The sequence below is a fragment of the Zea mays genome, chromosome 1 (assembly GCF_902167145.1).
Source record: "Zea mays cultivar B73 chromosome 1, Zm-B73-REFERENCE-NAM-5.0, whole genome shotgun sequence".
NCBI lineage: Eukaryota > Viridiplantae > Streptophyta > Magnoliopsida > Poales > Poaceae > Zea > Zea mays.
In genome coordinates this window covers 76,076,581-76,090,004 of record NC_050096.1, presented here as the reverse complement: position 1 = coordinate 76,090,004, position 13,424 = coordinate 76,076,581, and the positions used below count along the sequence as shown (strand labels likewise).

General features: G+C 54.6%; 1 protein-coding gene across 1 annotated transcript in view; it reads right to left on the bottom strand.

Annotated features, from left to right (window-relative positions):
• Positions 1–949: 949 nt before the first annotated feature.
• The window catches only part of LOC100278355 (uncharacterized), a 28,753-nt gene continuing 16,278 nt past the window's right edge, over positions 950–13,424 (bottom strand). The window contains exons 15-18 of the mRNA NM_001176187.2: positions 2,149–2,224; positions 1,701–1,771; positions 1,556–1,624; positions 950–1,472 (exon numbers count right to left, since the gene is read on the bottom strand). Of these exons, the coding sequence (NP_001169658.2) occupies positions 1,413–1,472; positions 1,556–1,624; positions 1,701–1,771; positions 2,149–2,224 (276 nt within the window). The 3' untranslated portion in view covers positions 950–1,412. The remainder of the gene's footprint in view (positions 1,473–1,555; positions 1,625–1,700; positions 1,772–2,148; positions 2,225–13,424) is intronic.

The window sequence follows — 13,424 nt, the reverse complement described above, 5'->3', positions numbered from 1 at the left end:
TTGCATTTCTAAAAACTATGTTTTCAAAACCATAATATTCTAGTTTCTAGATATCATGATATTTTCGGAGTATTGAAAACTATACTCCAACCCAAAATTTCCATGACACTACTAGCTTTTGTCTAATACCAGTGTTTATAATATTGTATCTAAACAATGTTTTTTAAAACCATGGTATTTTTGGAGCTACCAAACCTACGGTATTATCATAACAATTACAATGAATGGTATTATAAAACCATGGTTTCTAGAAACGTTGTCGTCAAACAAGAGGTGATTGGAGTCAGCTGACAGCCTGACACCGATCTTTCGCTCGCCAGTGCCCAGCTGTATAGGCGTATAGCTCCGAGCCTGCGCACGCTATGGCCCTTTACCGGCAGCTTTGAGCTTTTTCTAAAATACTGCTGCTGGTTTTTTTTATCCAAAGAAGTCAATAATAGTTTTTTAATGATGATATTAACTTTCTAAACTTAGAAAGATGCACAAAGCCTATAAAACCAGGCTTTCCAATTTCCTATATAAATTCATCTATTTTGAGTCTTTTCAGAAGCTAAACCAAAAAAGTAGCTATTTGTTTCAGATTCTGGCTTTACACGCTAAGAAGCTATAGTAGCATACGCATAAGCATACCAACAGGGCATCGTCCCCGGACACCTAAAAATCTCAAATGGCATTAAGCGAAAAGGGATCGATACAAGAATAAGGAGGCAGTAATACACTAATGAGAAAGTAATGATATACACTAATAAAAGAAACACTATCATATTATATATTTTATGGTCCAAATATTTTGGAGAATTATATGTGGACATGTGGTATGCCTCCATAAATTTTCATGAATTTCTGAGGATATTTGTGTATTATTAAATTTTTTCTAAAAAAATCAACAAAATACACACAGCTATCCAGATAAGATATCCGGATATCCGAGAAGATTTATCCGAGAAAATATCTGGATATTTGATATCCGACAGATATCAAACATATTGTATTCGAATTCAATATCCGAATAAAATATCCGTATTTATATCCGTTATCCGAAAAAAGTCCGGATATCCGAAAATTCTATCCGAACCAGTATTCACCATCTTCGAGTCTGGATCTGGACAGATATTTTCTGAACCATATTACATCCCTAGCTCCAAATCGATATACTCCTAGACGAACGAATTGGTCTGTGGAAACGATTCTTGTACTGTTTCCGTCATTGTATACGGCAGCCTTGTTCGGAATCACGGTGTAGCTCCAAATCGATATACTCCTAGACGAACGAATTGGTACGTGGAAACGATTCTTGTACTGTTTCCGTCATTGTACACGGCAGCCTTGTTCGGAATCACGGAGTAGCTCCAAATCGATATACTCCTAGACGAACGAATTGGTCTGTGGAAACGATTCTTGTACTGTTTCCGTCATTGTACACGGCAGCCTTGTTCGGAATCACGGAGCAAACTGATGCTACTAGAAATTCTCTGCAGAGGCAATAACAGTGCAAAATTTAAAACCTGGTCTCTGCGGTGAAACAGAAGACAGCCTAAAGTCTAAAGAGCTTTACCTCCCTAGTGTCGCGAAGGCGTAACGTATCTAATCTATCCGAGGGCCTCAAACTTATCAAGTTGGCTAGCTGCAGGAAAATAATAATGAAATAAATATATTGCATCAGCCAATAGAAATTCAGCAAAAGCGAGCATGCTGCGTACCCAGAAACTAAATTTTTCCGGGTCCTGTGGCCCAGGCATGCCCTCAAGATCCAGATGTCTTGTTCGCCTTGCTGCATTCAATGAATGTTAAAACAAAATGCTATGTAGAAGAAAATAATAATCCAAAATTTTAGCATCACCAGACGATCATTATCACGGTCCAATGTGCACCAATAAACCTTAAGGCTTGATTGTTTCATCTCTAGATTTCGAGTCCAAACTTTTGCAGCTATAGCTTCAAATAAAATCAAATGATACTATGTTCTTGTCTAACTTGAGTTTTTTTACACTGTTAGTTCAATCAATTTATGGAGCCAACGATTCATGCACCATGCTGAACATTTGCATACAAGATCTTACCTTTCTCTAAACAGTTCTAAGACAATGTGTTTCACTGTCAGAATAACTACACTATTTGAAGCACTTGAAAAGCTGAAAATAAGCATACCAGTCCGTACGGTATCTCTAGCATGTCTGATATATGCCCTGGCCAGCTCTGAAGCTCCATTGGCCAGTTCCATTAGCTGCAAAGAATTAAATAGACTTAGTCCCTGTTTGTTTGGGATTATAATCTATGTAGATTATATAATCCAATATAAATAAGCTATTGAGGAAACAAACAAGCAACTTATCTGATAAGATTATATAATCTAGCACTTGAGATTATGATAATCCTATAAGCTCATCAAAGGGTGCTTATTTCAGCTTATTTTTTATGAAAGACCCACTACCCATGGCAAGTTGATTAAAATTACTTTCAATTGCCATCCAGTTGTACATAGGCGTTCTCAGATAAGTAAAACAACAAAGGATATTGTTGTATTTGTATGCATATGAATAATAAGCCGAGTCCAAATAATCTGAGCTAACAAACAGTAGCACCTAGCTTATTTAATCCAGAGCAAATAATCCAGATTATATAATCTAGATTATAATTTAGATTATATAATCTATAAGTTGAAACAAACAGGGCCTTAGGCCCTGTTTGTTTCCTTCTAGGATTATATAATCCAGCTTATGGATTATATAAGCAGCTAATGACCTGCTTATGGATTATCATAATCTAGGTATCTAGATTATATCATCCACCTAATAATATGTATTGTTTGTTTGCCTGTTAACTCATCTAAGCTGGATTATATAATCTAGAGGGTAAACAGATAAACTCAATAAATAAAAGTGACATAGACAGCATTACTATTTTGATGAGATTGTGTCATGTACGGCCACACATACGCCAGGCGTAGGAGAGCCCGCGATGTGCGCCGAGCTGAGCAGGCAGCAAAAGCACATGCGCAGCAGGTGAGTGGCTAGGATGGAAAGTAGCCATCTGATTGATTGCGCATGCAGCAAACATAGAAGGCTACCGCCTGATTGATTGTGCATGCAGCAAATATAGAAGGAGATTGGCTAGGAGAGAAAGTAGCTAGCTGATTAGTATCCTTCCTATTTTGAATAGATCTTCAATCAAGGAGAACCTTCTCCATTTGTGTAAGCCGTCGGCTATATATAGCCATGTATGGGGGCACTTGGAAATCAATCAAGAATTACCTATCAAGTCTCTTCCTCTCTTCTCTAAACCGGCGACCAGGAGAACTTCTCCTGTCGACGGGTAGCTCGGCGTGGGGGCATAACCCTGCCGGCAACCACGGGTCAAGGCTACGATCTACGTAGCCGAGGTCCTCCTACCTTGGGCAATACCGCCCTTGACAACCTGGTATCACGAAGCCGACGATCCTCGTCTTCTTCACAACCATCAACTTCCACCACCGCAGCCACTAAACAGCCCTCAACCCTACCCTCGCCCTCAGCCTCCACCACTTCCACCGGTCACTCCAACACCATGTCGGAGCCCTCCATGGCCGACCTCATGGAGATGATGAAATCCTGGCATTCGGAGCTCAAGATGGAGATCAAGGAGATGAAGATCGAGATGGCTTCCTTGAAGGACAAGGCATCATCGTCATCTGGCGTTGGTGGCGGCAATCGCATGGAGCCTCCTCGTGAACCGGATCGGCCCCCCAGGTTCCAGAAGTGGGATTTTCCCCGTTTTGACGGGAAGTCTGACCCGCGCCTCTTCCTCAACAAATGTGAGTCATATTTTCGTCAGCAGCGTACCATGGCCGAGGAGCGCGTCGGGATGGCGTCATACAACCTCGAAGACGTCGCCCAGGAATGGTTCATGCAACTTCAGGAGGACAAAGGCACGCCGTCGTGGGGACGTTTCAAAGATCTCATTGATCTGCGATTCGGACCAGCGCTGCGCTCGGCGCCCCTCTTTGAGCTGACGGAGTGCCGACGCACGGGGACGGTGGAGGAATACTCCAACCGCTTCCAGAGCCTCCTCTTCCGCGCTGGGCGGCTCGACGAAGCCCAGCGAGTCCAACTCTTCACAGGAGGTCTGCTTCCACCCCTCAGCCACGCCGTCCGGCTTCACAACCCGGAGACGCTGACCGCGGCCATGAGCCTCGCTCGGCAAGTGGAGCTGATGGAGCTCGACAAGATGGCGGCAGCCCTGGCCAAGCCGGCGCATCGCGCTCTACCGGCCGCCATTAAACCTCAGCAGGCGCCCCCACTCCTTGCGCTACCGGCACCACCGGCGGGTGCTGCGCCAGCCGCACACGAGCGGCAACCGGGTCGTCGTCTCTCCGTGGAAGAACAGCAGGAACGCCGTCGACTCGGGTTGTGCTTCAACTGCGATGAGCAGTATTCCCGCGGCCACAATCGCACCTGTCGCCGCCTCTTCTACGTGGAAGGCATTGAACTGGAGATGGCAGTCGACGCCGCGGGCGATGCTGTCCCAGCGGAGGAGGGCCCCATCTGCTCCCTACATGCCGTGGCCGGAGAGCCAACCTTCGACACGCTACAGGTCCGAGCGTTCCTCGGGACCGCCGTGCTGGTCGCCCTCCTCGACACGGGATCCACGCACAACTTCATCGGCGAGCGTGCAGCGTACCGCTCCGGGATGCACATCCAACCGCGCCCAAGGCTCACCGCCACCGTGGCTAACGGCGAGCGCGTCACGTGCCCGGGGGTCATCCGCGACGCGCCGATCAGGGTGCAGGGCGACACGTTCCACGTCGACCTCTTCGTCATGCCCTTGGCAGGTTTCGACCTCGTCCTCGGCACGCAGTGGTTGGGAACCCTCGGGCCCATCGTCTGGGACGTCGCCGCGCGGACTATGCAGTTCCAGCGCGAGGGACACGCTGTCTGCTGGACCGGCCTCGCATCCTCGATCAAGCCGGCCGTCCGCGCAGTCACGGCGCCACCGACGCCGACACTATAGCTCCAGCCAGCCCAGGAGCCCCTCCTCGACGCCCTCCTTCACTCCCTCAGCCACGTCTTCACCGAGCCACGCGGTCTTCCACCCAAGCGCTCCCGTGACCACCGCATCATCCTCAAACCGGGAGCGCTGCCGGTGGCGGTCCGCCCGTACCGATACCCGGCGGCACACAAAGACGAGCTCGAGCGGCAGTGCACCGCCATGATCGAGCAAGGCATTGTCCGACGCAGCGACTCGGCATTCTCCTCACCAGTACTTCTCGTCAAGAAGCCGGACGGCTCCTGGCGGTTCTGCGTCGACTACAGGGCGCTGAACGCGCTCACCGTCAAGGATGCGTTTCCGATTCCGGTGGTGGACGAGTTGCTGGACGAACTCCACGGCGCGAAGTTCTTCACCAAGCTCGACCTACGCTCGGGCTACCACCAGGTCCGGATGCGCCCGGGGGACGTCCACATGACGGCCTTCCGCACCCACGACGGCCTCTACGAGTTCCTGGTGATGCCGTTCGGGCTGTGCAACGCCCCAGCGACGTTCCAGGCTTTGATGAATGACGTGCTGCGACCGTTTCTTCGTCGGTTTGTTCTTGTGTTCTTTGACGACATTTTGATCTACAGTAAGAGCTGGGGAGAACACCTTCGACACCTCCGCGCCGTCCTCGAGGAGCTCCAACGCCACCAGCTGTTCCTAAAACGCACCAAGTGTGCGTTCGGCGCGACGAAGGTCGGCTACCTTGGCCACGTCATCTCCGAGGCGGGCGTCGCCATGGATCCGGCCAAAGTTCAGGCCATCCGGGACTGGCCCACGCCGCGATCCGCACGGGCGGTACGGGGTTTCCTCGGACTGACGGGCTATTACCGGAAGTTCGTCCACCACTACGGTACCGTGGCAGCGCCATTGACGGCCTTGTTGAAGAAGGATGGATTCTCTTGGAGCGCAGGAGCCGCGGAGGCGTTTGTCGCCCTCAAGGACGCGGTCACCTCGGCCCCCGTCCTCACCATGCCGGACTTCTCCAAGCCATTCGTCGTTGAGTGCGACGCATCGTCCCACGGTTTCGGCGCGGTGATGGTCCAGGGGGGCCACCCCATCGCGTTCTTCAGCCGGGCTGTCGCACCCCGTCATCAAGCGCTGGCGGCTTACGAACGTGAGCTCATCGGCCTCGTCCTAGCAGTTCGACACTGGAGGCCGTACCTTTGGGGACGCCGGTTCATCGTCAAAACCGACCACTACAGCCTCAAGTACCTGCTGGACCAGCGGCTCGCGACGCTTCCGCAGCATCATTGGGTCGGCAAGCTCCTGGGCTTCGATTTCTCCGTCGAATATAAGCCGGGGTCAACCAATGTGGTGGCGGATGCCCTCTCCCGCCGCGACACGCCGGACGATGGGGCGCTGCTGGCCCTCTCGGCACCGCGTTTCGACGTCCTGGACCGTCTTCGTCAGGCACAGCTCACCGATCCAGCACTCACTGCCATTCGTGACGAGGTGTAGGCCGGCACCAAGCGCGCGCCGTGGGAGGTGGTGGACGGGATGGTCCAGTACGCGGGCCGGCTCTACCTACCCCCTTCTTCACCGCTGCTTCGTGAACTGCTCGCAGCTGTGCATGCCGAGGGCCACGAAGGGGTCCAGCGCACGCTACACCGCCTTCGACGTGACTTCCATTTCCCTAACATGAAGCAGGTGGTCCAAGATTATGTCCGGGAGTGCCCTACCTGCCAGCGCCACAAGTCAGAGCACCTACACCCGGCCGGACTCCTCCTTCCCCTACCAATTCCGCAGGGAGTCTGGACGGATGTGGCGCTGGACTTCGTCGAAGCCCTGCCCCGAGTGCGCGGCAAGTCCGTCATCTTGACGGTGGTGGACAGATTCAGCAAGTACTGCCACTTTATTCCACTGGCACACCCCTACTCAGCAGAGTCCGTGGCTCAGGCATTCTTCGCAGAGATTGTACGCCTTCATGGGGTGCCGCAGTCCTTGGTGTCGGACCGCGACGTCGTGTTCACCTCCAAGTTCTGGAAGGAGATCATGCGGTTGATGGGGACCAGTCTCCACATGACGTCGGCTTTCCACCCTCAGTCGGACGGCCAGTCCGAGTCGGCGAACAGGGTAATCATCATGTACCTGCGGTGCCTAACGAGCGATCGTCCTCGCCAGTGGCTCCAATGGCTCCCATGGGCGGAGTACGTCTTCAACACCGCCTACCAGAGCTCTCTCCGCGACACGCCTTTCAAGATCGTCTACGGGCGTGAGCCTCCGTCCATCCGGTCCTATGAACCGGGGGACACACGTGTTGCGGCGGTGGCTAGAACCATGGAGGAGCGCGAAGAGTTCCTCGCTGATGTCCGCCATCGGCTGGAACAGGCACAGGCTGTCCAGAAGAAGTATTATGACCAGGGACACCGCGCCGTCACGTATCAGGTGGGCGAATGGGTGCTGCTCCGTCTCCGACACCGCTCCCCTGCCTCCCTCGCCACTGACTCCACCGGCAAGCTGAAGCCCCGGTTCTATGGGCCCTACCGTGTGCTGGAACTCATCAACGAGGTCGCTGTCCGCCTCGAGCTTCCAGCCCGCGCTCGCATCCACGACGTGTTTCATGTGGGCGTCCTCAAAAAGTATCACGGCACACCACCGCAGGTTACACCGCCACTACCCCCACTTCACCATGGGGCAGTCACCTTGGAGCCAGCTAGGGCCATCCGAACCCGGCTCAACCGTGGTGTACGCCAGGTGCTGGTGCAGTGGAAAGATCAGTCGCCTGCATCTGCGACTTGGGAGGACATGGACACTTTCACCGACAAATTCCCAACCTTTCAGCTCGAGGACGAGCTGCTTCTTGAGGAGCGGAGAGATGTCATGTACGGCCACACATACGCCAGGCGTAGGAGAGCCCGCGATGTGCGCCGAGCTGAGCAGGCAGCAAAAGCACATGCGCAGCAGGTGAGTGGCTAGGATGGAAAGTAGCCATCTGATTGATTGCGCATGCAGCAAACATAGAAGGCTACCGCCTGATTGATTGTGCATGCAGCAAATATAGGAGATTGGCTAGGAGAGAAAGTAGCTAGCTGATTAGTATCCTTCCTATTTTGATTAGATCTTCAATCAAGGAGAACCTTCTCCATTTGTGTAAGCCGCCGGCTATATATAGCCATGTATGGGGGCACTTGGAAATCAATCAAGAATTACCTATCAAGTCTCTTCCTCTCTTCTCTAAACCCGCGACCAGGAGAACTTCTCCTGTCGACGGGTAGCTCGGCGTGGGGGCATAACCCTGCCGGCAACCACGGGTCAAGGCTACGATCTACGTAGCCGAGGTCCTCCTACCTTGGGCAATACCGCCCTTGACAGATTGAGACATCTCTTCTAGTTTTCACTTGGCCAATATTAGTAGTGCAAAGCATGGATGAAAGCATAGGCAAGGAGAGAACAACCAAATGGGATGCAGGGTCTCGTTTACTACGAGGAAAGAATAGTGCAGTCAAATTTATGGAACTTGTGTAGCTGTAATAGTTATGAGAAGAGAAAAGAATGAGCTTGAGCCCAAGACACATCAGCTCATAAAATAAAAGCCAGCAGAAATGCTCAACGGATGAGCCTTGCAGCCTTGTCTCCGGACAGCCATGGCAGTGGAGACTGGAGTCACTGGGGGGAAGGGGGGGGCACCAAAATATTCCTTTATTCACGAACGTTACATGGTCAACATCATCAAACTTTAACAAATTAACTAGTCAAATCTATCAGAGATTCAGAGCACACCAACCATACCTAGCAACTTTATTCAAAGCAAACAGCAATCACTAATCTGATTGACCAGCTCACCTTTGGCCATGCTGGACTGTTTATGGGGCTATGGGCTATATGCTGCTATGGCACCCATCACATGCGCGGACCCACATAATATTGACTATGTCTCTTTAACATCTAAGGTAGATTCTACAGAATTTTCACTGATTAAAAAGCTGTCTTATTACAAGTCCTATAGATGATAACAAATACCAGATATGTTCCAATGGTCCATCTTGTTGACTGATGAAAACCCGAACCCTAACAAGGGGTTGGGAAATGGATATATAGCCTGAGTTAGATGGACCAAGCCCATTACCATGGGGCAAAACAGTAAATACACATGGGGAGTACCGAAACCTTAATAGGTACTCTAATACCCCCGCAGCCACAACTCTATCATGTACAGATGTTGAGACTGCACCGGAAGTCTAGGAATACACTGGACGGTAGTCCCTTGGTGAAGATGTCGGCGAACTGCAGCGTTGTGGGGACGCTGAGGACCCAAACGTTGCCTGTTGCGACACGCTCCCGAACGAAGTGCAGGTCGATCTCCACATGCTTCGTGCGCTGATGTTGCACGGGATTAGTGGAGAGGTAGACGGCGCTGACGTTATCACTGTAAACTAGGGTGGCGCGCTGGAGGGGGCTGTAGAGCTCGTGGAGGAGCTGGCGCATTCAGGAAGCCTCTGCCACGCCGTTGGCCACAGCGCGGTACTCAGCCTCGGCACTGGAGCGGGAGACGACGGGCTACCGCTTGGCGGCCCAAGAGACGAGGTTGGCGCCCAGGAACGCGGCATAGCTGGAGGTGGACCGACGCGTGTCAGGGCAGCCGGCCCAGTCAGCGTCGGTGTAGACCACAAGATCCGACGTCGAGGATGGTCAGAGGAGTCCATAGTCGAGTGAGCCCCGGAGGTAGCGCAGAATCCGCTTGAGAGCGGTGAGGTGGGGCTCCTGTGGTGTGTGCATATGGAGGCACACTTGCTGAACGGCGTAGGCGATGTCGGGCTGGGAGAAGGTGAGGTACTGGAGTGCGCCTATCAAGCTCAAGTAAGACGTTGCGTCGGCGACTGGAGGGCCGTCGTCCTTAGAGAGCTTCGTCTGGGTGTCAACAGGCGTGGAGCAGGGCTTGCAGTCGGACATGCCAGCCCGCTCCAGAATGTCGATGGCGTACTGACGCTGGTGCAGGAAGAGACCCTGGGGCTGGCGTTCGGCAGTCATGGAGAGGCCCCAGGTCCTTCATCGCAAACTCCCGCTGGAGGGCGATGATCGTGTGTTGTAGGAGGTCGGCGATGGATGTCGTGAGCACAATGTCGTCGACGTAGAGGAGGTAGATGATGTCCTCGCCCCGTCGGTAGATGAAGAGGGATGTGTCCGACTTGGCCTCGACGAAGCCGATGGAGGCCAAATAGGTGGTGAAGCGGCTGTACCAGGCCCGCGGCGCCTGCTTGAGGCCGTAGAGTGAGCGGTTCAGCCGGCAGACCAGGTCCGGGTTGGCGGCGTCGACAAAGCCGGTGGGCTGGCTGCAATAGACAGTCTCCGTCAGAGTGGCATGAAGGAAGGCGTTCTTGACGCCGAGCTGATGGATCGCCCAGTTCCAGGAGAGGGCGAGGGAGAGGACGGCGAGGACGGTGGCGAACTTGACGACGGGGCTGAAGGTCTCATCGTAGTCCACGCCGGGGCGCTGGGTGAAGCCCCGAAGAACCCAGCGGGCCTTGTAGCGGTCGAGGGAGCCATCCGAAGTCAACTTGTGGCGAAAGAGCCAGTTGCCAGTGACCACATTGGTGATGGGAGGACAAGGCACCAGGTCCCAGGTGTGGTTGGCCAGCAGGGTCGCATACTCCTCCATGGCCCGACGCCAGTGAGGGTCGGCGAGGGCGGTGCGGACGGAGGAGGGGACCGGGGAACGTCTGGTGGAGTAGCGGATGTGTCGGGGCCAGGATCAGCCTGTCGACAGGCCGAAGGACACCGGCGACACGACGAGTCACCATGGTGTGAGTGTGCCCGGGGGCGCGGTGAATGGCGACCGGGTGGTACACCGACGGCTCAGAGGCCACGGGCGTGGCCGGCCCGCGAGGATGATAGACGATTGCGGGGTCGGCGAATCAGGACGCGTTTGTCGAGGGGCCCGGGCCCGTGCGCGTCGAGGGAGGAGCGCTCCCACGACGGTGGTAGACAATGGCTGCGTCGGCGAAGCGGGTCCCGCTCGTCGACGGGGCCGGAGTCGTCGGGGCTGTATGAGGCGCAGGCGGGGTCGACGGGGCCACGCGCGGCGCAGACGAGGTCGACTGGGCCGTGCGTGGCGCGGGCAGGGTCAACGGGGCCGCGCGTGGCGCAGGTAGGCGTGCGAGTGGGGGCATAAAAGCCGCATGTGGCAGGCACGGGCGGTGACGCTGCACGAGGTGCGGGTAACGGTGCGAGGCGAGGTGCCTGGGAGGGATGGGTACTCGGATCGGACTCAAGGAGGGAGTCGAGATCGGTGGGCAGGGAGGAGCCAGCAAGGGGAAACACATCTTCGTCGAAGACGACATGACGAGAGATGATGATGCAATAGGTGGTGAGGTCAAGACAGAGATACCCCTTGTGGTCAGGAGAGTAGCCAAGGAAGAGGCAGCGGATGGAGCGTGGAGACAGCTTATGAGGAGCAGTAGCGGAAGTGTTGGGATAGCAGGCACAGCCGAACACACGAAGGTGGTCGTAGGAGGGGGTCGTGCCGTATAGGGCGAAGTGGGGGTGGGGTGGCTCACCGCCTTCGATGGGAGGCGGTTGAGGAGGTGGGTAGCTGTGTGTAGGGCCTCTGCCCAGTAGCTAGCAGGGAGAGACGCCTGGAAGAGGAGGCAGTGAATCATGTTGGTGGTATTGCGAATCATGCGCTCTGCCCGGCCGTTCTGGGCGGAGGTGTAGGGGCACGAGAGAAGCAACTGAACGCCACTGGTGAGGAAGAACGGCCGAGAGGCGTGGTTGTCGAACTCGCGGCCATTGTCACACTGTAGTGTACGGACCGGGCGACGGAACTGGGTGGAAACCCAGGCGAAGAAGTGAGTGAGGGTGGTAAATGTGTCAGACTTCAAGCGAAGAGGAAAAGTCCATAGGAAATGAGAAAAATCGTCCAAAATCACCAAATAGTATTTGTATCCAAAGAGACTGAGTACAGGAGAGGTCCATAGATCACAATGAACCAGGTCAAAAGCCTGCTCAGCCCTAGAAGATGTAGTAAAAGGGAGACGGGTATGGCGGCCAAGCTGACATGCATGACAAAGGCCCTCAAAATGTCCCTATTACAGGAAGAATCTAAAGTGTTGGAAAGCTTGGTCATGACGCCAGGTCCTAGGTGGCCGAGACGACGATGCCAAGTGGTGGAGGTGGTGGTGGAGACCAGGACGGGAGGTGGAGACATGCCAGTGGACGATGGCTAGAACGTGTAGAGGGACTGACGCCGTCACATCGGGCGAGAGGGGTCCTGGTGGCCAGATCCTTCACAGAAAAACCGGTAGGGTCAAACTCAATGGAACATGAATTGTCGGTGGTGAACCCACGGACAGAGAGGATATTATGAGTGATGTGAGGGGCTACGAGAACGTCGTTGAGGTAGAACGGTCAAGGGAGTACCGAGGCACCGACAGAGGTGACCGAAAGAGTGGAACTGTTTCCAACAACGATCGAGGTAGGGTGTGTGGGAGGTGGTTGTGAGCGAGAGAGCATGCCTGTGGTGGGGGTGGTGTGATAGGATGCACCGGAGTCGATGACCCAGTCAGAAGGTGGTGGAGCCAACGCCATGGTGCTGTAGGCGGAGGCGAGGGCGGCAGGGTCCCAGCCAGCAGCAAATGAGGACCATGGTGTCGTGGTAGATGGTCTCGTAGGAGGGGCCCGAGTCGGTGGTGGCACACCGTATGGAGGCATGCTGTAGGCGGGCGGCGTAGTCAGGAGAGCCGGCGCTGGCGCCGGAGGATGGGAGGCGCTGGGGGCCTAACCCGGACACATGGAGATGGTGCCGGTCCAAGGGTTGTAGAACGACGGCCAACTCTGGCCGCCACCCCGGCTGGTGGAACCTCCACGAGAGGAGTCACCGCCCCCACGTCCGCCCTTGCGGGTGCGACGACTGCCGTCGGTGGTGGAATGTTGACGAGGGGCCGGAGGAGATGCAATAGGGGGCCGAGTGTGGGTCCCGGTCGACGGAGTGCGGGGAGGCTGCCCCCCGGAAGACGCCGGGCGCGAGGGGTGGTGCTGTAGAAGGCCGGTGCCGGTGTGGGAGCCTCGAAGGTCATGGTGAGCTCCTCGAGGAGAAGCTCATTCCTCACGGCATAGCAGGTGGGGAAAGGCACGGTCCTCTTGATCAGAGCCTTCAGGTGGCCGTAGCGGGGGATGAGGCCACGCAGGAGGTTCAACACCATTGTACGGTCCGCCACTGGCTCGCCGAGATCGCGGAGGGAGTCTGCCATGCCGTTCATCTAGCGGCAGTACTCGTCCACGGAGAGGTCCCCCTAGGAGAATTGGTGGAACTGAGCGTCGAGGTGGAGAGCCCAAGCGTCCAGGTTCCCAAGGAATTGTTCCTCGAGAGCGAGACACGCTTGGCGGCCCGTGTGCGCCTGGTCGCGGATGATGTCCTGGAGCTCGACGGTGATGGTGTCGTGGAGCCATGAGAGTACCAAGGCGCCCATCAGGGACCA